This window comes from Temnothorax longispinosus, chromosome 4, assembly GCF_030848805.1.
Source record: "Temnothorax longispinosus isolate EJ_2023e chromosome 4, Tlon_JGU_v1, whole genome shotgun sequence".
NCBI classification, from domain to species: Eukaryota; Metazoa; Arthropoda; class Insecta; order Hymenoptera; family Formicidae; genus Temnothorax; species Temnothorax longispinosus.
This window is the reverse complement of record NC_092361.1, coordinates 16,298,659-16,324,946: the sequence shown is the minus strand read 5'-3', so window position 1 is coordinate 16,324,946 and position 26,288 is coordinate 16,298,659. Positions and strand designations below refer to the sequence as shown.

The 26,288-nt window shown below is 44.8% G+C and overlaps 1 protein-coding gene across 5 annotated transcripts in view; it reads right to left on the bottom strand.

Annotated features, from left to right (window-relative positions):
- LOC139812353 (uncharacterized) overlaps positions 1-26,288 on the bottom strand; it is a 90,077-nt gene that overhangs the window by 14,701 nt on the left and 49,088 nt on the right. For 3 of the 5 annotated variants that reach the window (XR_011731856.1, XM_071777108.1, XM_071777110.1), the window contains exons 2-7: positions 10,848-11,138; positions 2,800-3,362; positions 1,877-2,496; positions 1,523-1,703; positions 988-1,279; positions 2-739 (exon numbers count right to left, since the gene is read on the bottom strand). Coding sequence is in view for 4 of the 5 variants with exons in the window: in XM_071777108.1 (XP_071633209.1) it covers positions 2-739; positions 988-1,279; positions 1,523-1,703; positions 1,877-2,496; positions 2,800-3,362; positions 10,848-11,138 (2,685 nt within the window). In the remaining variant the exon portion in view is untranslated. Of the gene's footprint in view, position 1; positions 740-987; positions 1,280-1,522; positions 1,704-1,876; positions 2,497-2,799; positions 3,363-10,847; positions 11,139-13,221; positions 13,393-26,288 lie in introns of those variants that run through there. The other 2 variants (XM_071777111.1, XM_071777109.1) reach the window with 2 other exon arrangements.

Here is a 26,288-nt window from a genome sequence, read left to right as displayed (position 1 = left end):
CCTGCTAGTGGCATCCCGACGACGTTTACAAGGTCCAGGACCCCTGCCCTCGCAACTACCTCTCCTTGTGCTATGATGCATCACTACTTTACTATCACTGACGCGTCTAAAGTCTATGCCTTTTCTACTAGAGTGCGAGGTAACGAGTAACGACGAGATTTCCGGCTCCTCGTCTTCACAAAGTATTGTTGTCGATGAGCTGTCGAGTTTCGCGCGTTTCTTCGGCACGAAACCGACTTCGTCGCCGCTACTGTGACATTCCTCGAGTTGCTCCAGCAAATGGACGCGTTCCTTTTGGAGGTGTCGAATGTCAGGTGGAGGTAATAATGGTGGCGGTGGCGCAGGTGGGTCGACGCTCGTAACGACGCTTTGCACCGTGTGACGCCGTGACGGTGGCGGGCAATCGTCGTCGTTGAGTTTGCCGTCGCTGAGAACACTGCTCTGATAATCGTCGTGACTTGCACCGCTACCTTGACTAAACTCGTCGTAGCTGCGAAACCGTCGCGATGTCGGTTCACTGTAATCAGCGTCGTAGTAAGAATCCTGATAGGATCGTCTGCTACTTCGTGACATCGCCGTCGGATGGGCTGGACTCGCGCCCGGCGTACTGCCTCCGGAAGTCCGCGAGTAATTCGCCGTTCTCGATCGCGGGGGCGTATCGTAACGAGTGAATCTGTTGGTTGAACTCGACACCGTCACTGTCGAGTCGAAGCTACTACGCTCCCGCCTAGAAGGAATCCTTCAAATCATGAATGCACCCATTTTAAGTTCTTGATTGTGACTCGTGAACTTATATATATGATATATATATATAAGCATGCGTCTTATGTTAATAAATCTATCAATAATCTAACAAAGCTAAAATTAGAAATTGTTTCGAATAAAGATTATTAAATGTACACATTAAACAATTTCTTATTTCATGTTTTATCGATAGATATATTTTTTAGCTATAAAAAAATCAATTCATAAAAAAAGTACACATACGTCACGTCAAATGACGACGCTGGCGAAGGCCTCGAGTCCCAAGGCTTTTCACTAGTATTTCCTTGACGCTCGAGATGTTCGTAAAACGTCTCTTGGCATTCCCTCGAGGCAAAATCGACCTGTAAACGGCGTCCACGAAGTGCTACTCCTCGCATCTCTTTTACGGCAGTTTGAGCGCAACTTATTTGATCAAAAAAGACCAGAGCTTGGCCACGCTCACGATCTACCACTACCTGAGTTATCGGCCCAAATTGATGGAACTGCATGTTTAAGTATTTCTCAGACATGCAATCTAAAAAAAGAAAGATATAATTAATGCCATGATTTGAGACAATGTTAGTATTGTGCCGAGTCTTTCTTTTTTAATATCTCGCTTTTGCAAATTTTAATACTATCTGGTGCAACTTTTAATGAAATAAAACTACTAATGTATCGTTATTATATTTTGATAACTGTGTCCTTATAAAAGAGAGTATCTTACTAGTATAATTGAAGATGTTAAATATATGTAATAAGGTATATATAAAATGCTCACCTCCGATACCATCAACCCAAACGCAGGATGTGGGCATCGACTTCCCAAATCCGAGTTTAATTCGATTCGCACCCAGATGTTCACCATCCATCGACCTCATCGCTTTAACAACACTACCGATATCCGAATATTGACAGAAAGCATAACTCGACACGGCGCCTTGTTTCTTAATATCAATTTCCTGCAAGCAAATATGAGACTTAATTAATTTATCTTAATATTTATCAGGTTTTAGATATTATTTTCATTTGGCCTTGTCATTTCGAAGTTTTATTCAGATGATTTTACTTTTCTTTTTATTCAATGTTTATTGGTAAATTAATTGTTCCGATTTCCAAACGAATTTCAACTCACTATTATTTCGCCAAACTGTTCAAAATGCTTCCTGAGCTCGGACGCGGTAACGTCCTTCTCGAGGTTCCCGATGAACAATGTTCTTGTTGCTTTCGGATGGTACTCATCGAGTTCCGCTTCGTACGGCCTGAACTCGTTGTCCTCCACATCGTATCCTTGGTAAGGGGCCACTTCAATTTTGCATCCAAAGAAATGCTTGTCTTGCGAAACCTCGAGAGCTTTCTCCACGTCTTCGGGTTTCTTAAAACAGACTAGGGCATATCTGTCGTTGGCTGTACCGACGACCTTCACCCACGTCACCTTGCCGTGCTTCTTGTACTCGTGGAAAAGGCCATCCTTGAGGGAAGTATCGCTGCTGCGGGAGGGCAGATTCCTGACGCAGATGGCCAACGGCCTGCGATCCTCCGTGACGGCTACGTTGCTCGTGCGATGCGGCGAGCTACCGGGCGACGTGCTGCCCCCGGAAGAGCTGCCGCCCGAGCTATCGCTTCGACTGCTGCTGGTACTTCCGGAACGACTACTACCACTTGGCGATCTGCTCCCACTGCGCGATTTTCTGCGCTGTTTCTTGTGCTGTCGCAGAGCACCGGTGCTACCGCTACCACCGCCTCCACCACCTCCTGCAAGAGAACAGACTGGTAAAAATTGAATACTCGGACAAATGTAAGAAAGGAACATATATTTGTTACTTTTCTTCATACAAATCGAGCTTTATCGTCATGAACGTTTATCGTTTACAGCAACTAATCTTCCGTATTCTTTACTTATCGGAACCGAGGGGGTTCTACCTTTGACATTTCTTCGACATTTAGTTCTCATTTTAATTCGATACTCAAACGAGCAACGAATAGAAATCACGCTGCATTGCGTGCAATGACGTTGATGAAAATTCTTCCATTGGGTCCGAGTGACTGACGAATTACCTTGTTCGTCTTGGTAAGCGTCATTGGTGGCGGGCGAGGGTGGCGGCGGTGCGCCGCCGTACCTCGAACTCGTCGGCTCGTACGCCGACCAGGACGACGGCGGCAAACTTCCACGATGACGGTCTAAGTGGGGCGGGGGCGGCGGCCCGGAGACGTACGGGCCGGTCCTCGGGTATAGCCGATCCCTCGCCCTGCTCGATGTCACGTGATAAGAGCTTGCAGGTGGTGGACGGCTGCGGGATATGTAGCCCCCAGGATCGCCCGTCGATGGATCCGCCGAATGACCGCCGACGCCGCCGACGCCGCCGCCGCTGCCACCGCCGCTGACGACGCCGCCGCTCCCGGCGCCAACCACTCGGTTGCTCCTCTCGCTACCGTAGAAGCTGCCGTGGGAACCACGTGAGTCGAAATTCTCGCCTCCCCTGTCTCCTCGCTCGCCGCCACCGCCGCTGCCACCGACCCCGGCACCGGTGCTCCCGCTACCGCTGCCGCCGCCGGAAACGCCGCCTGTTCCGCCGCCTCCTCCCCCGCTACCGCCGCCGGATCCATGATCCTCTGAACTTCTGAAAGACGAAAAAACTGGGCTTAGTCATCGTCCAGGGAACGGCTAATACTTGGGTCGATGAGTCGCCACGAAATACATTCGTCACTTCCTCCTCGAGATTCTATTTTATATTTAACGGGGCACGCGGTGAAAAAGTACTGTTATATAAGTTAGATCTGCTTTAATTAGAAGAAAAAAATATTTCCTTTTCTATTCTTAGAAGAGTATCCTGAGTATCTCATTAGATTGATATTCTATTAGGAATACTGACGTCACTTGTATTTATTGCCTTTGGAATTGCGCGATAATTCACTTTTATAAGATAAACTTCAGCCACTTTCAATCTGGATCGTTCGTCGTCGTCATGTCATCGTTTTCTTCGTTAATCTCGTTTATCGATAAAAGAAGATTGGCACATAGCGAAGACTTTTCTTTGAAAAAAATAGCACGGGACCAAACTATACAGTTTCGTCCGATTCTGGCAAATTTCACGCAGTTGCTTTTTAAGTGTAGCGTTAAAAATTTTCGTATCTGTCGTCTCATTCTTTCTATACATATATACGCAATCATTGAAATACATCACAATTTCCTAGTTCATATTTTATTTGCATAATTAATCTTATAATTTGTTTCTTTACAGCTAATTTGAAATTTATATAATATATGAACTGATTTGCATATTACAAATGACAATCCAAATGTAAAACAAGATTAATTTGTACAAAACTTGTAATTAACGCGGAAAAAACAAGCACGTATAATATAAATAAACGTATTCAAAAATACGTGATAAAAATATTAAAAAACAAAAATAACGTACGTGTACATACATACCAAACGTTTGAAAAAATATATATCTGGTGAAGAATCGTTCGAAGTTAACGAATAATCGAACTTCATATTGATGAGAACATTTTTCAGATGCTTTTCATCAAATCTGATACAATTTTTCCTTGATATGAATAGTGTGATAATTTTGTAGACGAAATAAAAAATAAAAAATTTTGACTTTTTTACTTTAAGGTTGCAAACAAATTGCAAAAGTTTGATAACGTTAAAATTAACCGTTATCGGTTAATTTATAATATATCTAGTAGAATTCAATAGAACTTTTAAATAATTTCTCAGATTTGTAGTGCTCTTTAAAAACTATAAAAAAATATATGTCGAATTAAAAATCTTAAGTGTAGAAAGAATGCTTCTCATTTTCAATAAAAAGAAATATATTCAATAGAATACAATATAAATATGCTTATTATCGAGCGTTCTCTATATAACTATTGTGCAGGGTACAAAAAACTTGCACCACGTTCGTGAACTTTGCGACAATAGAAGAAGCTAATTATCATATGCCTTCAGTCGCGCGCAAAAAATCCAAATGATAAACTCATGTCGTATCAGTCATGCGATACAGCAAGAATAGTGAACAAATAATAATAACAATAATATCACTAACAAGTAAATTCCAGTCTGAAACGTTTAGACATTCCAGCGGGAAGTCCCGAATATCGAAGAGGTACGAATATTTAGAATCAATGACGTATTTGCGTTTCTGTCGCCCATGCACTTGCAAACTAACTTTAAACTTTTTCTGTCCTAGCCGCAATTATAATATCCATAATCCATATCACGCTTCTTCGACTCTTTATTCAATTTAAATCCTCAATCTGATCTCCTAATCTAAAATCTATATCATAAACAAAAATATATAAAAAGTGAGCCAAGTCAAATTTAAATATTCTCATCAGTGTAAATGTGTTCTAGACTGGAGGATGAGCCGACTCTCGGCTCATCCGAGTGAGTGATGTAGACGGGTAAAAATCTATAGTTTATGTATAGTTTATGTCACGTACACTATAGAAGACGGATGAGCCGAGAGTCGGCTCATCCTCCAGTCTAGAACGGGCAAAAGATAGATTTAATTATTCTGTATTAGCCAACTTCAGATTTTAAAATTGTTGGGCACTTGAAATTATTCTGACATCAACAACGTCAGTCACTGCGATTGTATTAAAAAACAAAACAAAAAACCGATATTTCGTGCTGTGAAGTTTTGTATAATCAAATGACACTTGATATCCCGAAATCACTGATAATGTACATACATACATTCAACTTCACTCGAAAGAATTTACAATATTTGAACAACTGAAAATATCGAAATGCTCGCACACTTTACAAAGTTGTTTTAACGAATGGAATAGCAGGAAAACGCACCTAATTAAAAACGTGCGATTCGTGTAACTTGTGAATTCTGTTATCTCGGTAGAATTTTATTACGATAAAACGTTGTTATGAAGATATTCTAATATACGCGTTAAACGCGTATTAAAGTCGCGACCAAGCGATCGACCGTTGTAATGGGAACTCATCAAACGATTGTATATCGAGATACGTAAAAATAATAATCTCCTGGCACATTGAAGTGCATCGTAATATTTGCTAATCATTTTAATAGCTCTTTTACATTTAATATTAATGTCATCACCGAGAGATCGTTAATACACGTACCCAACGATAAAACTTGTTAAAAATTGTTCGATCGTGTGTTAAAGAAGTGAATTATTTCACAAAATATCATATACTTTACAGAAATAGCGATTACAATAAACGATTATACAACTTAAAAATAATTTTTCCTCAGATTATAATAAACAAACCGTAAACAAATGTAGTGAAACATACGGATTTTTTCATTAAATTATAATTAATGAAAGAAAGATAATACAACGAATTGTAAAAAAGAAAAGTGGGCTTTGAGAGTCAAACGTGGTTAGTTGTGTGTGAGTTTATATTATGTAATCTTTAATTAGTAATTTAATATAAATTATAAATCGCACGCGTTTCGGTTCTACTTTGAGCCATCTTCAGCAACGCGGTGACAGATAAATTAAATAATCTCAAGCTCTCCGACGAGCATGAGATGAGTACTTAAAAATTGAACGTACAAAGATAGTGTAATTTTCAAGAGAAAATATCAGAAAATTTTTGCTGATATTTATAGTTTGCTCTGTAAAATATTCGAACTAGAAATAAAATAAAAACTAAAACCGGCAAAGAGACGAAAATTCAATAAATCAAGTTCGAAGGACGTGAAATTGACAAACTGAAATCTCGGAAAGACATCGGAAACTGAGATAATTTTCAAGCGGCGGTGATTGATATAATCGAGACAATGATACAATTAAAAAACGAACCTGGTTTTGAATAACAACTGGTTCATCCGGTTGTCAACCGTTGACTGAAGTCAAAAGGCAAAACACTTACTCTCATTGTACATTGTACGTACAGTAAAAATAAGTGTTGTAGAGAAAGGAAAAGAAGGGATTTAAATTAATAACAATAAGAAAACAGAAATAAAAATTAGGCACCAATATAAATTCGGAAAATTACTGAAATTTTTAATAAAAGAGTAAATGTAAAGGCCATTGCATGTAACAATGTTTTAGTTGTAATCGTAAGGCCGTAAGAAAATAGACCAATCACACTCGATTATTCTTCAAGCGCGAGAAGAATAATCGACTGTGATTGGTCTATGTTCTTACGGACTTACGATTAAAACTAAAACTTTGTTACGTGCAATGGCCTTATAATGGTCAAAGTTTACAATTTACTTAAAATTGAGACATATGCACGATGTAGATGCTCTGTGTCTGCTTGTGAGTTAATTCTGTTAGTTTGAAGTTTTATGTGTGTTATTTCGGAAACTAATCGTTTGGATAAAAATTTTCATTGTCTACAATTGTCACATTCTCCCAATCAAATTCATGGTTGTGGTTGATTCTGTGTTGCGGAATTCTTAATGACGGAAGGAGTGGTTTATTATTCTAGATATGTATATACCTACTTAATAGCAATTTTTGCAAGATCTTTTACATACAATATTTTTCTTCGAACTGATTAAGAGAGTGTCTTTATGGATTTTGATAAAGTTTCCAAGTTTGTTAAGACTAAAATAGGATAATCTGACATCTAAATTTTTGGTAACATTCTAACTGGGCCGGAATTGTGAACCAAGAAAGTTCATTTGTATTATTTTCTGTGGCATTAGCATTGCTCTGCTTCTATATTCGTTTGTTAAAAAAATGGACTTCTATCGTTAACAAACTATTTCGTGTTGATAGAAAATTAGGTCATCGTCATGCACATTTACTGATAACATCTCGTGCCAGTTTGGTGGCCGTAAATACGGTCAACGTTGCGGAAATGCGGCCGAGCAATTTGGCGCGCAAAAAAATCATCATCCGGCATAAATATCTCAATCCCGGCGTTCATACACGGCCAGGTGAGATGAGGGTGGAGGTGAGAGAGAGGAGGATCGTGGATCGAGACGGGACGAGTAGAACCGGGCTCGTAAATTCCTGACTACACTACTGACAGTTAACGCTCTCTTCCCCCTCCCCCGCACGCCCTTCCCGCAACAGTCGTCACGCTTCGACAGTTACTATACTCGGGCGATAGCGCCCGCGCAGCCGTCGTGGACGTGGCAACATCGCCAGCGACCACGTCGTCACGGTCACCTGACTTTTCGTGGAAATGCGACGCCGCTATACTCTCCTCGGTCGCGCGCGCGTGAATATAGGCGTGCAAGGCGTATAGCGTGCACGCACGACCTTTTTGCCTCCTTTTTTCTCCCCCGCTATCCTCTCTCTCTTTTTCCACCTACATCCTTCTCTCTCTCTCTCTCTCCCCCCTCTTCATCCCACCCCTTCCTCTACGGTGAGATCGATCGATTGAAAGGCAGTCGCGACTCTTCCGAACGGCGACACGCGATACGACTCAACTTCAAGTATGTGCCGCGTGCCGTTGATGCCACGGAGAAAGTGCAGCGTAGCTATCTATTTAGCCGTAGAACACGCAATTCGTCAAATGCGCAGTAAATAGACGAGGGCGATCGCGGCCGTAGGTAATGACGTCAGGAAACACGGAACGCGAATGCGTGGCGCATATCTCGCGGGAGGGAAAAACAAGAGAGAAAAAGAGGGAGTGAGATTACGCTGCATATTGAAGCCAAGATAAGCGCGCCAGTGGTTCTCAACTTGAAAAAATCACACATGGATGCATTCTATGTTATTCGAATGTACGTACGTTAATTGTGTGACCAGAGAAATATGCGCATGCGGATTATTGTAAAAACAATGAGATAGTCTCTCAAGACAATCTGAAATTATATTAATACTGCTGGTATTTTAACGGTTCGATTTTATCGTATTAAGAACATCAATATGTTCGCGAAAACAACTTGAAACCAACTCTAGCACTGCGCGCAAAGTTAGTCACATTATGTATATTTATTCGTTATTTATCACGAGACGTCATATCGCCCGAATATATTTGAAATCGTGTTCTGAGCGGTTGATCTCGTTTTGTTATGATTATTCTAATATTAACTTACAGAGGGGAAGGATAGTGAAGGAGAGAGCAAGAGAATATGTATTGTATGAGTACATGTGTCTGCTATGTACTATGTTAAAAGCCCAAGATACTATGGATAACAATCAGTAGATGAAGCCGAGCGATAACGAAGCTAAACATCGATAATACGTTGTTATTCACGACGCTCATTATTATACGACCGAGTTGTGTGTCAGCAAAAAAATTTGTATGCGCCCTCATATATGTTTGCTACAGTCGACGTGCAACAATAACACTACTTAGCATTGAACAATAATTACGATAATACGATTTACTCTTGGAATCGTAAAAAAATAGTATTATTCGTGGAAATAGGAAGATAGAAGATCGCTGAATGAATGATCTTACGACGAACTATCCACAATACCTATCTTCCTTATCTAATGAATTTCAGACATTATTCCTCGCTTTATTCTGAAACTAAGTATTAATAGTATAAAATAAAAGCATTAATGAAAATTAAGATATAAATTTGGTAAAATGATAGAATAACCGTTCTTCCATAACGACGTTTCAATATCATCTTTTTACCTGCTTCCTGTGACGTGCGATTTAATTAATTCTTAGGACGTGACTCATCGTAAACCGGCACTTGTACGTGCCATTTTGAAGCCGAGAATATCTTTCTATTCCTGGACGAGATTAATTTGGAGGAAAAGGCACGATCGAGAACATTTCCATATCGGCCGAAAGGATTCGGCCGTATAATTTACCGAAATTAATTCTCGCTAATACATTGCCGTACTACAGCTAAAATATACAATAAAAAATTTAATTTGAAATTGCGTGGTTGATTAAGATCTATGCTTCAAAGTTCATCTAAGAACTTTCCGTTCTAAATGGAAAAAAAGAATAGATGAAATCGGAATGTTCTCTCAACCATTGAAATTACATATTATTTCCGCATGTGGCATTGCCATATATTATCTATATCATGATCAGAAACTAATTTGATGCTTGGCTAACAATCATAGTGATTATCATACCGCTAGACAACAGAGCACGTGGACTTTTATCTATAACAAACGATAGAAAGAACTGTATTACGTCGTTAGCGCGTGTAATGTGTATTTTCTTTTTCTTCAAAAATACACCATTTCTTCCGGTTGAGATATGTAACATCACGTGTCTGTTGCGTCTCTGTTATATTCACGCTATCTAGTTCCGTTTCAAAAAGTCGGATGCGTAACGAGTGTCAGCTGTACGGAAAATCAATATTCCGCGGGAAAATCAGTAATGACAAATGAAAATCTATTCGACGAGCTGTCAATTTTGTAAATATCAGACAGCCCGTCGCGAACGTTCTACGACTGATTTCATAATTAACATTTGTATGATTCGTTATTGCTTACTAGAGTTAGTCTTGTGTTTAAATCGATGTTCTCTTTATTATTTCATGTGACTATGGCAAAGTCATGTTCCCGAGTACTGCTAGAAGTACGCGTGCTGATCCCTAGTAATATCTATCATAAATCTTGCATCTTCCGAACTCCCACATTTTTTTCAAGAGATATCCTGAGTTTATATTTTTTTTTTATTTGGTGTTTAATAGCGCCATCGACCCTATATGTTTTAAGTTTTTTGACACTTTTATTTCTTTTTTTCGTTTAGGGGTTTCGTATCTTATTTCTCTCTTTCTTTTGATGTAAGAACCAGTGTGAGAAAAATAAAAAAGAAAAAGAAAAGTAGAAAAAGTACATGCTACTCTTTTAAGATCTTTTAAATTACATTATTTTAATTTCTTCTTCTTAGTCTGTCCCCTTTTGTACCCGAAGGTGTAGAGATGGCACATGGAGCATTCTATATTTCACATTTAATCACTTTTTAAGTTGGATGTGCAAGTGATTAGCTCACAGTATCCTTAGAGGAGTACACATAGCAGTTGCTCCGCAAGGTCCCCTCGTTAATTTCTCGCGCGGGGGATGTAGTTTGAAATTAAAAATTCCGATGATCAAGTGGACTCGAACCCGATTCCTCGCGGTTATCAAGTCTGGCGCTTTATCATTAGATCATTGGACCCTACCACCCGAGAATTAAAGCTCGTGACGGCTCATACAAGGGAACGTTTCGTAATGAGCGAACAACTTACCCGTGAGAGGGAAACCTGTGTTGAAGATGTTGTGGCTCGTAGTACTGTGTAGTGAGGGCTCGTTCGTCCAGCGTATGCTCAGTCGCGTGAGCCTTCGCTGCGGATTTGATATCCATGAACGCCACCGTCGCTGACGCACCCCCGCTGGTCGAGGAACCGCCCCCGCTGCCGCCGCCTGAACTGGAACCGGAACCGCCCTCATTGCTCTCACCAAGGGAACTGCTGGAACCTCCGTCCACAGGGAACTCCTCGCCCCGTGGCAGCAGCTTGACGCTCTGCACGCGTCCATACCTGAGGCATCATTAATCTTCATGTAACAAATGTCAACTCCATTGCCGAGAGAGGACGCGAGTTCAATCAAGAATGATTTCGTCAGATGTTTCCCGACTTGGCTTAATCTAATCGTGAGAAGCGACGTGTGGAATTTTAGTTTTGAAACATCGCTCATGGTTTTTAGGTGCATCGTTTACAAATCGATATTTAGATAGAGTTGCTGAAATTAGTTCGATATTAGCTTCGACATTGGAGATTTAACTGTTTAACTGCTATGTGCAGAGAGTGCATCTTTCCTAAAATGTTACAAACATCCAACACACACAAGCAGCGTAGAAAATTCGGTTATATAGAATAATCGATATAAATTAAGGCCTCATGTCTCCACAGGGATGTATATCTTCAAGAAGCTACCTATTCCCGCGCGCGGAGTGTGTCCTCCGTCAGCAAACATTAGCTAGCTCCTACGAATATGGCAACGTCGCTCTTCTATGCGCGGCAACTGCGCCGAAGGGATCTCGCCGGGATCGTTTAGGATTTCGAAGAAAGAGAAGGAAAGATGCGCGAAGCACAGAGATCCCGTAATCCTCTGCAGCTCTAGAAAGCTCTCTCGGTACTCGATGCGAGCACAGGAAATTAAGACCAAAGCAGGGAGGGAGACAGAAAAGACAGAAAGAGAAAGAGAGAGAGAGAGAGAGACAAAGTCTAGAAGAAAAAGAGACGACAGAAGAAACGAAAAAAAAGAAGAGAAAAACGAGACCTCGATCGAAGTCTTCCTCCGCTACGTTCAGATCAGTACAGATAAAAATCGTCGCGAATGTTTTTGCGGGGAGAGACCATGACGGCTCTCGCCGAGTGACTCGACTCACGGCAACACGGGAAGAGGAGAGAGCGGGGCGGTATGAAAGAAATGACATATAGATATATAAGGTGTCCAAAGAAAACGTCGGCTTTAATGTGCCGTGCCTCATCGATTGCATCGAGCTAATGGCAACGGTTACTTCAAATACCGCGTTATTACGAAAAAAGCACGTCTTCGAATCGCGAATAAAGCTCGTTCTGTCAGATCCAATGATAAACATATGTAGACAATAAATTGCAACACAATGTTCGCGAATAGGTATTTATATCTTGATGTGCTCAGATGCAGTTACAACGGGCAAATTATTCGGTATTGCATAAAAGATTATATGCGATATGACGTCAGACAAGTTAGAGTTTGATTTCTCTGGCTTCTATGTTTGTTATTTTCCTTGATAAACATTTATCTTGAAAATTTGCGTCTCTCTTGCTTGGAAATTTAACGGTACGGAGTCGAATCGCGAACGGGAAAAGTTTTTTTCCAGGACGTGTGTAAACGTAGCGTCCGGCAGCGCCAATATCGATTTATTCCCCGATTGCACGGCGCGCTATATTCTGCCGTCGTCCCATTGGGAAGCGCCGATATCTTTCGCGTTTCACGTTTCGCGTCTCGACCTGGGCCTCGGCGCAATTTTGAATCGGACGAAGTTTCGAACGAAGGGCAAAAGGGAAGGAGAGAGCGGGAGAGGGATAACGCAAGAGAGTGAGAGGTCTCGTTTTCAGGCTCCCGTAGTAGAGAACTTAGGATATTGAATTTCGCACGAAATTAAAGAAAACAAAGAGTCCGGGAAGTTGTTTCTGGCACACCCTGTGTGCAGAGAGAGCGCGAGGGCTCGGCGGAGGCGATGTCGTCAAGTGAGGGGGGAGGGGAGAGGTCGCCGTCGTGGTGGGGCGAGGCGCGCGCCGATTGGCCGCGCCGGAGGGAAACGTCGCACGCAAGCGCAAACACCGGGACGTTCGGGGATTCTCCCGGGGAGTCGTTCGTCTAATCTCGCGTGAGTCGCACGTATCTGCTCTCTGCTCTCCCGAAGGACTTCTCTCTGCCATTTAGTCGCATAACTTCCAACTGCGTAGTCTCATAAGCGTATATCATCGTAGGGAAGCGAAAAAAAAAACAGATATAACTGTAGAAAGAGAGCTCCTACGCATCACCCGGGACAAGTCGTATCGTAATGATCGTTTCGCGCGTTTAGACGGCGAGAGGGAGATGAGGGTTTGTGCCGAGATCTGGACGGATTACCTGCAGGGATATTTTACTAGGGCCCTCCACACGATTCGAAGAGCGCTGAGAGGGAACTTGGTTTTTCTCTTGTAGAGGCGAAAAGTCGTCTCTCGAATAAAAGGCAGCGAGCGTGTCGCCGATGCCTGGCGTATGTTTCTCCTCTCGTGTTGACCGCTCGCACGGGGCGTGGCCCCACCCTTTCGTCGTTCTATCGACTAGAAAAGTTTTTTTCTGCGTTTCCTCGTTGTTGTTCGTTGTTATCGATAATGCTCGAGTACTTCTCGCCGTAGTTTCGACGAATCGATCATTGACGAGCGGGCGAAAAAAAAAGAGACGAAAAAAAAGACCAAGAAATCTCGCATTTTCGAGGACTCGAGTATCTCGGCGATCGAGAATTGAATCTTTGGGAGTCTCGATCGCGAGTTTCTCCGGCGAGAGGAAGGCAGGAGAAGAAGCAAGCCGAACCCGCGTGTATAATCTTTGCCACGTATGCATCTGGAAGAACGCGCGCACGAAATGGCGGACCGCGCCGCGCTCCGTGAAGCGGCCACCGCTCTCTCGTATAATCACGCGCCTCGGCCTCGGTCCCGCGCGCTCGAGAAATTATAACATTTTCTCCCATTGTAGGAAAAACCTGCGACATTTCTGAGCAGGAGACGGATTCTACTGTGTGATCTGTGCTGTGTTCTCTCCGGGCTCCGCTAACCGTCCGTAGAGTTCCCGAGACTATACTTGTGCGAAACCAAACCAATTCTCGTTTGCTGCGTTCTCGACGCGCAGCATACCAAGTGAACCAAGTGAATGCCCACAGTTGCTCGAAACGGAATCTCGGATGCTGGTGCTGCGAAAAACCTCGAGCGTTCCGTTTCGAGAAGCGCGTTTCGAACGTTTTCGAAATTTATCGCGTCTCGTAACGATGATCTCCTTCAACGGCGAGAGATATATGTAAATTTTTATCTCGTCGATTAGTGCCGAGTTTCCGATGTAGGGAAACCGAACAGAAATTTACTGTTCGCATAATTATTAACATTTTCATATCGATTGCGCGCAAATCGACCACGAAATTGCGCAGCTGAAGATCCCGCCGCCGCAACGAACTGCACGATTCCGTCAAAATCGTTTATCGCCACCGTGTGGGACACCTTGGCGAAAACGCGCACGGGGGATGCGGCGTATTTTCATCAGACCCAAAGAAAATTCGTCGAGATTCTCTCTTCGCTGGCTGGCGTACTGGAACCGCGACCGCGTTCTGCCCCCCGACGAGAGCCGTTGCCGCGCTCTGCCACTCTTTCCTTCCTCGTTCTTACCGTCATCCCCCCTCCCCCAGCCCCGCCACGGTCCCTCGCGCCCATCCCCACGTTTCCTAATAAAAAAAAAGGCACGCATACACAGGCACGCTCGTCGGCGCGCTTTGGTACAAATCTCTCGCACACAACGAGCGCCCCTTTTCTACGTCGTATGAGTGAAAGCGGGCGAAGGGAGGGAGATTAGCGGGGCAGAGAGGACGTGCGTGCACGGCACAGTGGGGAAAACGGGAGGAAGAGACCGGCGCGGGAGCGACACCGGGTGGAGAAGGGATGCGATACGCGATTCACGGCTCGCTCGCCAGGCAAGCAAGCAAGCGACTAAAGCAAGCTAAGGAGTCCGGAGTCGCCCGGAGTGCCACGGCGACTCCTCAGCTTGTTTCTTGCTTGCCTCACTTGCCCGCTTGCCTGGCGAGCGAGCCGTGTGAGCCGTGAATCGCGCATCCCTTCCCCACCGGTATCACTCCCGCCGGTCTCCCTATCCTCCCCTCACCTGCCCCTCCTTTATCCCCCTCAAAATGCTCATCGAGGAATTTTACTCGGGGCAGACTCGCTCCCAGGCTTGGGGTTTCCCCCTGTTTCTGGTCGACGCACGACGACGGGTTCTGCTTTATGCGGCGGCATTAGCATGGGTCTCCATAAACCGAAGAAGTCTCTAGGTCAGCGCCGTGTTCTCCCATGTTACAAGAAAACGCCAGTTTCTCGCTCGCTCGTCATTCTGGACTGGATAGGACACTTCTCTCTCGGTGATCGCGAGGCCGTTTAAAACGCCACCGTATTAATGATGATCGCGCCCAATGGAGGACGGTAGTTTCTATCGCGATTCTAGCGCGACGTTTCAACGGCGGCGAGGTAGCTCGGTAGAACGATCGTCGAACGTAATAATGTTTTTCCTGACTGCAAACAAAACTGCGCGGTCGAAGCAAATGGAAAAACACCGCGCGCGACTTCACCTCCGACGCTTAAACTAATTACGCGAACAAACATGCGTCAGCCTCGCGAGGAGAACGGTAAATTTCCGCCAGGATAATTCGGAATATTTGCGAGGTGTAATTTGCTCGATTATATCGGAGATGCCGATAATGCCGAGTTACGAATAAAAATTTTTTCCTAAAGACGTTTATATTTACTGGGGGAAAAAAAGATACATATGTTTCGTTCCTTCTGTATATACTTTGGAACTATATACGCCGTCTCGTCGATGACTCACCGGTCCAAGTGTTAAATGTATTTGCGTCGCATTATCAGCGTACACGTAGCTGCAGGTGGACATTATCGCGATTACATCGACGGGCACTAAGCCGCTTTAATCGCGCCGTCCATCGCGACGGTGACGGTTCGAACGATCGTACACGTCTTTCCACGTTTCAAACGGGAGACGTACAGGAAATCAATACATCGGCCCACGACGAAGAGTCTGAGGGGCGAGACAAACGCAGAAACTCGTCTTCTTCCGTAAACTCGTCAGCGTTATAAATAACGAATTATCGATCTATTTCACCCGGGTGGACGATGTGTCGCCGCGTCCCTCCTGTTTATAGAGGCGTCCGTAAAGATAGTAACGTGGCATTTATCGCATTTATTACGAGAGCTCCATACCGGTTGATCATTTGAAACGATAATGGCGTGTGAATTATTTAAACGCGAATTTTCTAGGGGTTTTTAATTTTCTTTCGCGGTCTCGACGCAGTCGGAAATTTATTAACTCTTTCTCCTTTAAATATTTAATCCCCTTTCAGGATGTCAGCTTGACAAATAACTTCTATTAGATCGCAAGCAGTAATGCGTTTCGGTCTGGTAATTTTTTATCGCTGCAATATAAAACAAGATATCATTTTTTCCAAGATCGTGTTAAACTTGGTCTTGCGTCAGAAAAAAAAACTGAAAAATATACCGAGTTCCGGGAAAACTTGACATCAATTTTTACACCCGTGGCAACTGCGTATGCCGTGGCTCTCTTCTGCATTTTCACGTAAATAAAACCGCGCGCCTCTTCAAAAATACGCTCGTACGGGATATATACACGCGCGGTTGTACGGCAACGCGCGTTGCACAAGAGTCCGGGTTTTCGCGAGTGTGACGATCTAACGTTAACAATGCGAGGTTTCGCGATTCCGCGAAGCGCAACGCGGGTAAAAAGGAAACACAATGCAGAGTGGGCACATCGTACACAGCGACGATGATGACGGCAATGACGACGAGAAGAAGAAGAAGAAGAAGAGAGGACTTTTGTTCCTCCGCTCTCCACCGCGCTCTCGCTCGTGCTCTCTCGCGGTTATGCTCTGGCTCTCACCGCATAAAACATCTAACAATGTTGCCACGAAGATGTTTACCGTTGGAAACCCAAAGGGTTTCGAGTTGAAAGAAGTTTATCGGTCATTTTTTACTCGCCGCTGCGCTCGTCATTCAATTCTTTTTATGACAGATTCTTATTATTCTATAATGTGCACGATGATGCAACGTAGAATCTCACGCGAATCTATTTTTCTTTCAAAACATCGAATAAATATTGTAATTATCGCTAAGAAACGAAAGCCGAGCGCTGACGAGGCAATGAAACACTGACGTCAATGGAATCCCCGAAGAAATAGAATTTTATGCGTTTTGACGATTAAAAAACGCAAAAGCAATCAGTATTCAAGAGTTTTGTAATGTTCATTACGAGGCTAGGACGTAACCTTAATGATCTAGCAGAGCATTTCCTCATTATTATAACATGGTTATTAACTAGATGATTCAATCATGTAACCAACTCAAGTAGGTCAACTAACTGATAAGGATTTGATTGTGTACAAGCCGCAATGCCGCGTATGTAGAAATTACAAGAGCACATACGTGTGTAATTCGCATACATTTCTTATTCTAGTTCAATGCTCATTACGAGTTGTACAAATCGCGTTTGAACCGGACTGTTATATCAGCTCCGATATAAATATCACGACAGAGATTGGCACACGCAATTACGGTTGGAGATCGTACATCTTAATTTAAAACGTCCAAGATTCAAGGAGACTGACAAACGATGTCCCGACGCGTTCTCCCCAATTTCAGCCCTTACCCGGAAGGAAAGACAGCCCCGTCAAAGTTAGAATCGCGCGATAGACTCAGCGACGAAAACTCGGGTTAACATCGAGAGAGATCCGATGTGAGAGAGCTTCAATATTAAACGTTCTCCGGAACGTTCGGCGAAACGTGTCTATAAATAGACGATCTTTCGTGGGAATCGCCTCGAATCGGAAGCGGAGATCCACGGTGCGAGGACGTGCGCGATCGTTTTTTCGGGGGCAGGAAAAAGAAAAAAAAAAGAGGAAGGCAATTCGGCATATCTCTCTGAAACTCAGTCGGGGAACCCGTCTCTCCGAATGCGGACGGGCACGTTCTCCGACAGACGACACTGACACAAGCGGCGACTATCGCGGGGCCTCCGCCGTGTCGAGACGCCCCAATGAAGCCGGCGAGGAGGAACGTGGCAACAGCGCTATGACTCAGCTCTCCTCGTTTCAACCTCTCTTCCCTCCCCCCCCTGCCTGCCAGCCTGCCTGTCCTGTCCTGTCCCGTCCCGCTACCCTGCCCCGCGACCCAACCCGTCCCCCCGTCCCTCGTCCCGTCGTCCAGCCGGCACTACGCAGCTGACGCCCTTCCCCTCCCCCGCCGAGGGAAATTGCCCCACCATCCGCCTCCCCCTCCGACATCCTTCCTCGCGTCCCAGACACGGGTCCACCACTCTTCTCCATCCCTATCGCGGCCCCTACCCGCGTACCCCAAACCCCACCACCGTCGACCATGCCGACTCTCGCGCGGGATACCCGACAACTCGTTTGCCCCCACTAAACCTCCCGGCGGGTACACGGGGACGATTTCTACGACGGTGCGGTGCGCGGCGGTGCGCGGCGCGTCGCGTCCGTGCCGCTTCGCCGAGGAGAGACGAGCGTGCAAAGCCAGCGCAAAAAGTCCCCTTTGGAAGAAAAACATCTCTCTTTCTCTCCCTCTCGCTGTATCCTATCGTACCCGCCGACCGACCCTATCCCTCATCTCTCTCCTCCTTCGTCCACCTCCGCGGGACTCCTTTTCCTCTCCTCTCTCTACTACCTCTGCCGGTTCCTTCTCGTTGTGTTCCAAGACCCTTTCTCCGGTCTCGCTCCTCTCGTTCTTGCTCCTTTTGTCTCGGATCTTCTTTTTCAGGGCCTTCTGCCATTCTGTTTCTGTCCGTCCCGTGGCAGGGACGAACAATGCAACGTGATCCAGGTGCAAGAATAAGGGGAGAGAAGGCACGAGGGGGAAAGGGATTGGTGGCGATGCGTGTGCGACGTGACTAGTTACGGCATGCGTGAGCTAAATCCATTTCTACGCTTCGCGCTTATTTTTCGGCATTCTGCGCTGTCAAAATCGATAGTTCCCTCGGTTCCGCTCTGTCGTTAGGCGAGCGTTCTCGTTCAGGGATCCGATAATATTCGACACAGTTCGAATGCGATCGGAAGAATGGAAATATTCGTTTTATTATAGTGTTATTTCTTTCTTTTCCTCGCGAGAAATCTTTTCTTAATTGATACTCTCTTTCTTTCTCTCGTTGTTATATTAGACTGACCTTTCTTATCGGTCGCATTGTCCCTGATATCGCTTATTTCTGTGTAACACCGATTTGACAGGTTTGGAATTAAACCGTTTTTGCGACGTCGATAATCCTAGTTTCTAGTAACGAGGAATATCCCTCATATAAATCGACATAAATTATTATAGTACTCTGATGCGTTCTTGAAATAGAAGTCTTGATATCGTGTTATCAATTGTCATCAATCGTTTGATTACCGCAGCTTGGGTAAACGTAGAAATGCAAATGCAATTTATGCGAGGATCGTTGAACGTATTTGAATAAAATAACAACCAAGAATTAACGTGCCGACGCATAATATGATGTTAGCAGTTATGTATCTTTTTAATTCCTTCATTTTCCTCCTCAAACGAAATTACGTGTTTTGTAATTACAGTTTTAATCACAACGATAATACAAAACGTCCGACTGTGCGAAACCGTTTATTATTTACATATATATCTACCTATAAATGCGAGCGGTCAATGCACGTGCCTTACTCATTGGCACTTCTTGGAAATACATTTTGTGCAGACAGAAATAGTCTTATTAGAAAGCTTATTAAGACATTGATTACAGCTTAATCATCTCTGCGAAATTAACAGCTAAGATTAAATTCTTTATTAGAAATCTAACATTTTTTTTTAAGATATAAATAACTTTCAAAAGTTCTATCGAAAAGTATTGATTCACTTTCAAGAGTTCTATCGAAAAGTATTGATTCAGATCGATCAAGTGTTTGCGATTGAAATGTTCACTAATTTTTAACGAAACTGACGTTTTTCGAATGTTATATAAATACATTTGTACAAAGCCCACTTTACACGATCTATAGTGAGCCCTAAGAGATGAAAGAAGATCGTAATAGAGAACGAAACAAATAAAAATAATCGAGCATTTTGCAAAATTTAATATTGATGCAAAATAATTGCTTTTCCAGTTCGTCTCATGAAAAATATAAACGATTTTGGAATATAATCGCGCGATTATTCCGTAATCATCGAATTATCAACAGCCTTCCCGGTCTAAATCCAGGCAGAAAGGAGAAGCCAATGACTACGAGCGAAGCCCCGCGTAGCGTAGGTTCGAGGTCGAAGGCGGAGAAGTCACGTTAGGCGAGTGTGCCGCTTCTGTGTCGTATAGTCGAGGTGCCGTTATTTTAATGCAGATACGCGGAGACCGGACGAGAATGAAAGGCCGTAGGAGACACATTCGCGCGTTGCATATACTCTTGCGCCAACGCGCGACAAAGAGACACCACCACACCACCACCGTCATCAGCCGCGTCTGTATCTCGCGCCGTCGGGTTTCCCGCCAGGATTTTTCCGCTCGGCGAGTACCACGACGCATGAATAGCCGCTCATTATCATTTCGCGAAGACGGTTCGCGATTCTTATGCATTTTTTCTCTCGCGGTGACGAGCGATGGCACGAACTGCAGAACGAAGAGAACACGAGGTTTCACGAAATCGGATAGCGCGTATAGCGTTAGTTTCTAGGAAAATTTAAAGCCGGTTTTTTCAAATATCGAGATTCCAATAACACTCCAAATTGTAAGCCACTGAGACAATGAAAGTTGTTATAGAAGTCGTTTTTTGATAAACTAATTTTTATCTCAGTTATTAATTTAAAGTAAACTTTAGCAGAGTTTTATTTATTAAGTTATTAATTATTAAGATAGCGAATAAGATTAGGGAATACAAAATGATATGTTTTATCGACATTTTCGCTAAGAAAAAGTTGAAAATTTTCAACTTTTTCTTAGCGAATTTGGAAAGAATCATATATATATATATATATGTCATTTCGCGCCAATTTTGAGACCTCGTATAAGGCATACAAAAAATTTAAAGCGAATTTTATCTTAACTGCGACGTCGATGGCAACATGAATAATTTTTGTAACTGATGCGATGGTCGATAATAAATTCAATTAACCAGGCAGCTAAATCAAAGTTGATAGCGATATGGAAATTTTCTCCGCGATTTTAAATGCGGATGCGTACGCGGAGACATAATGCTGTAATCTTAGCTCGAAGATAAATCATCACGGAAATATTCCGCGAGTCGGGTCAGACAGCGTCTGGACAATGCAGCCTGTCTGGCAGGTTTCTAAATACCTAGCACCTGTTACAAGTCTAATTCTTCCGTAGCAGTGGTTCCCAAACTTTTCAAAACGACTTCCCCGCTTCGTCCGCGGAGAAGCCTTATACGGCGACCTGAAGGAATAACTTTCCATCAAGGTAAGCACAACTGTTGTACCTACAATTAGGTCAATCGACAATTCGTGGTAGAACTGTCGCGTTCGTAACATTAGAAATATTTCTGATATCTAAATTTGTAGGATTTCAGACTTCATTGGATTTTTAGGATTCGCAGCGATTTTCTCTCGCACGTATTCTCGATTTAGGCAGTAACACGTCAGAATTCAGAATACTTGGGGTTTTTTTCACCGAGACATATACAATTTAAATGAACGGAAAAAGAAAGAGAAGTGACGCGAGAGAACCTTCGTCTTCGGAGTGTCGGGCGACTCGTAAAGATAGTCGATCGTTCTATCGGGGAAGAAGAGGAGTCGGAAGAGCGAGAAGTAACGGTAGTCGATATTACGACCGCCGCCGCCGTCGCCGCCGCCGCGCCTATATTCCATCGTGGCGTTTGTCGTTCGCGTCTCTGCCTCCCTGGAGAAAGCCAGCGGCTGGTGTCGTTTGTACGCCGTGCTCGCGTTGCGTGTCGGGCGCGTCGTGAGAGCGCGAGATAAAGGGGATGCGAGTGGAGAGGACGGTGTATTATTATACCGGCGGCCATACCGCGAATAAGAGGCGGACCGGTATCCCTGCGATGTCGCGTGGAATGATCGGTCACGTCGACGGTAAGAAGACGGCGAGCGCGACTCTTGATCGAGAAATCGCCGACGAGAAACGATAAGCCTCGCCGACTACGAGCGAGCCCTTGAAAACGGCCACAGTCATAACGGTTTACAGCACAGTTGTAAAGTTGCCTCTCTCTCTCCCGGTGGAGATCCCGTCGGAGTAACTTTTCGTGTCTCCCGCCGTGATGGAATACGATGTGTTCTAACACACTTTTACAGCGATAGTATTTCTGTACGCGACACGTCGGACGAAAGGGCGACGCGACGCTCTCGAGAACGGGAGTGGGCGGAGGAGGAGAGCTCTTCGACGTACACACGAACGTCTGGAGAGGAAACGGGAGCGAGAGAGACAAGGAAACGAGAGAGGAAGAGATCAAGGTTTGAGCGAGAAAGGAGGTTCGGGCTCACGCGAGCCAGTGGCGTAACACTCTTTCCCGGAACGATCGCGGACGACCGATTCAATTGTCGCGCTCTGAGAAACCCACGCGTTGCCTCGGCATTTCTCAGATTCCATGGATTTTCCACATCGCGACGGGAAAGAGAGCCCTCGAGTGCTGTCCGTCTTCTCGCGCGGAGAATAGCGGCGCTCCTAAAAGTCACGCGGACGTTTCTGCGCGTTTCTCGCGCAGCAGATGGCAATTAAGATCTTGCCGAGACCAGCCACGTTTAAGGACGCACGTAAAGTTGAAGAGTACAAGCGAGTGAATCGGCCGTCGATTGCGCGTTACCGCGAGGCGGATCCGCGGCGGACGTTGAGCAAGACGTGACCGACGGTCGTAAGCAAGCGAGAGAAAAAGAGAGAGAGAGAGAGAGAGAGAGAGAGAGAGAGAGGAGGCGTAAAAAACGCGGCGGCGTTAAAAAAGCGCGGGAGAATACATAAATATTTTGCAAGGTGCGGCTACCGGTGCGCGGGAGTTACGCCATTGGATGCGTGCACACGGTGCAGCGCAACTGCAGCCTCCCGTCGCGGTGTTCACACCGAGGCCTGCCTTTTTCTAGGGCTCCCTTCTCTCCGCGTGCGGGCCGGCGATTTCACCACGCTCAGCTGGGCATGGTTCTCCGCCGCGCGCGAGGAGGCGTGCGTGCGTGCATGTGTGTGTGTATGTGTGTGTGCGCGCGCGCGTTTGTGCGCTCCTCCGCGTAACACAAGACACAAGTGTCGTACGTTGCGAGAAGACGTGCTAGGACAACGATTTCGTCGCGATGTTTACACGAAGTGTCGCCTCGTATTTCTTCGATTTCTCTCTCGCTCGCGACAAGCCCGGTATCGTCTCGGCGAGTTACGCGACCCGGACGACAAACACACCGACACCGAATTCTCGTTGTCGAGGTAAATATGGCCGCGGCGTAAACAGGAAGTAGGAAAATACAGAGCCGGTGCGCGCGTGGAAGGTATTTCACGCTTTAAGGCCTAACGGGCTCGTGCGACGGGCGTTGCTGAAGCCATTGTAAGCCCCAGTTCACGGTATAAAAATGTGAGAAAAAACGCTAGGAAATTGGAGTATCAAGATTATCCGTACGAAAATCAATTTGCATCCGATAAAAGAACCTCTTAACATTTCACATACACACACACACACACACACACACACACACACTCGAAAAGGGTATCCCGAGCGAAAGAAACGAATTGCGAATCGTGAACTGTATCGGAGTAGATGAGTCATAAAACACGAGGAACAGAAAGGGTTATTACGTTAATTAGGGAGCCGTAATGTAAGATAAAGCAATCGCGTGACGCAGATAGAAAAAAAATTAAGAGGAGAAAAGTCCCGGGGTACTCTCCGGTACGGAAACTTGAAAAACGTGATATATCATCTTCGGTGTTTCTACGCTCGCGTATTCCTAACGCGTGCGAAATCATTTCGCAATTATCTCGTCGGTTCTTGCCAGACAAAAGGGAGAAAACGCACACGGCCGGAGAATTACAGCGTGGACTTGTTTCTGGGAGGAGGGAGGGAGGGAGGGAGCGGGGGAGGAGGGACGGGGAACGGAGGGGAGAGGATAGAGGCTCGAATGATGATATCAGGAGAGAAACGAGTTCTCGTTAAGGGGTAGACTGCGCTTGATACATATGTGTGCGCGCGCGATATATAAACTCGTTGCACGAGAGGAATTCTTTTATTTCGAGCGAAAACGCGGTTAAATAGAACTTTTCCGTTCGCGGGACAATACGACAGAAATAAATAATTAGAAAAATGGGATGGTAATTTCGTAGTTACCGCCTATCGCGTGTCGCGACGGTTTTTCACGGGCGCTTATTAACGCCCGTGTATCATCTGTCCGTACGTCGCGTCGCGCAGTTATTCATTTTGTCGCGACACGAAGGAATCGTTTGCCCGCGATGCGTAAAGCGCGTAGAATGTGTGGTGTGAAACCCGAAACCCGAGTTCGAAACGTATCCTCGGCGCGGGCGCGCCGCGGCCGGATGTTACATCGCGCAACAATGTTACATGTTGTGTGCTATCTTCTTTAATATTCCGCAGTATATCGGTACACGAGCGGTGGGTTTAAGGCGCGCCGCGGACAAGGGTGAGGTGCGCTAAATATAAATAATTAATAACGCGACACCTCGGCGTGCCTTTAACGTCGCGACTTGGATTATTACGAAACGCGCGCGTTACGGAACAAAAAAGTTTTTAAAAGACCGGCTCGCTCGTTTCTTTCGCAATCGAACGTTACTGCGAGTCAACACAGGACGCGCGTTTTCGTTTCGAAGGAAGATTCGGTCGAGAGAGACAAAGGAATTCCTTCCAAAACAGAAATATCTCGGATGGCCGACCGACATTACCTTTCAAGGCTGATGTTTCGGGACGCGTTCGGCCCGTCCATTTTTCGTCACGCTTGCGTAAGCTTTGTCGGTGAACTCTCGAAAGTACGTCGAAGGAAGGAGAGAACCGCGACGACCTGCTCGAAAAATCGATTCGTAAAATCGACTTGGCTCTTCTCCGCGGTGGGTGGCGCGATGGCGCACCGGACGTAAGCCTATACGAGGCGTCTGTTTTTAATGACGATCTATTTTCGTCGATGGCATTCGAACCCGCGCGCGGTTGTTTCGTCAGTCAACAGGAAGCAATAGAATTTTATTTTCCTACGTGCGTGCGCGCGGAGGTCTTTCCTCCTCCGCCGCGGTGATCGGGGGTTTCGCGACTAGCGCGACGCAAAAAGGAAGAAATGCAATATCAAGCAACGTTCATCATAACGGACGAGACGCTCTCGCGTTTCTAATGGAACATGGTTAGCATGGGTCGATTATGCGAATACTTTAGCGTCGGCCGAAACCGACTTTGTTCCTTAACCGGCCGCCATAAATCTCGCTGTAACCGCATTAAATGCAAATTTGGTCGGTACGCGCAGCGCACCGACGAGGCTTGATTATTTTTCGCCCGATGCCGTTACACACGTCGCGAATGTTTCGTTAACGCGAAAACATCGAGGGGGATATTTTGCATCTGGGCTCTCGAGCGCCGTTGTTCAATCGGCAGTCTCCAGAATCTCACGCGAGCGCGTGAAACGCAAAAAAAGAATTCGGACCGCGTTGTTACGAGGTGTTATTACGTGTTTTGGCCTTAATTTTCGCTGCACTCCGGTATTGGCACAACGCAGTTCGTGCCGCGCGTGATTGTGGATTCGACGCGCGCGACCTTGCGATAACGGCGCCGTCGGCGCGTCAGAAACGTCAGGAAACTGCAGTTTCCCCGGCGTATGCATTGTTCCGTTTTCCGCGGCTGGCAGATGCCACGGGGTGAATCGATTGGCCGGTCGACCGACCATATGGCATAAAAGATGGTCGTAGAACACCGCGTACAATGCCTCTCGCGCGAACGGATTCAGATAATCGCATTTTATTTGATTTTATTAAAGCATTTTACCTGCTTCGAGTAATTTGTTTGCAGTAAAATCAGATTTTAGAAACAATGTCTTCGCTGTGTAATATTTTAGCTTTTCAATAGTCTTTTCAATGGTTGTTTTTATAATTAATTAGAGAAGATGCCATTTTCGGTCGGATTGGATCTTGACAGCTTAATAATATTTTTGTGTAAATTCTGTATACTTTTTCCCCACTCAACAAACTAATGATTAAGTAAATTTACTATGTTGGAAAAAGTATACAAAATTCGCACGGAAATATTATTATTCGACCATCAAGATCCAACCCAACTAAAAATGACATCTTCTCTAATTTATTGTAAGAATCATATCCTGTTTCACTTATTATTTTTATATTATGTAGAAGCGCGGTTACAATTTTTACATATGAAAAATACAGGGGATCAAAGTCCACTTTTGATTGAAATTGATCTGATTATGCTATCTTGTAGC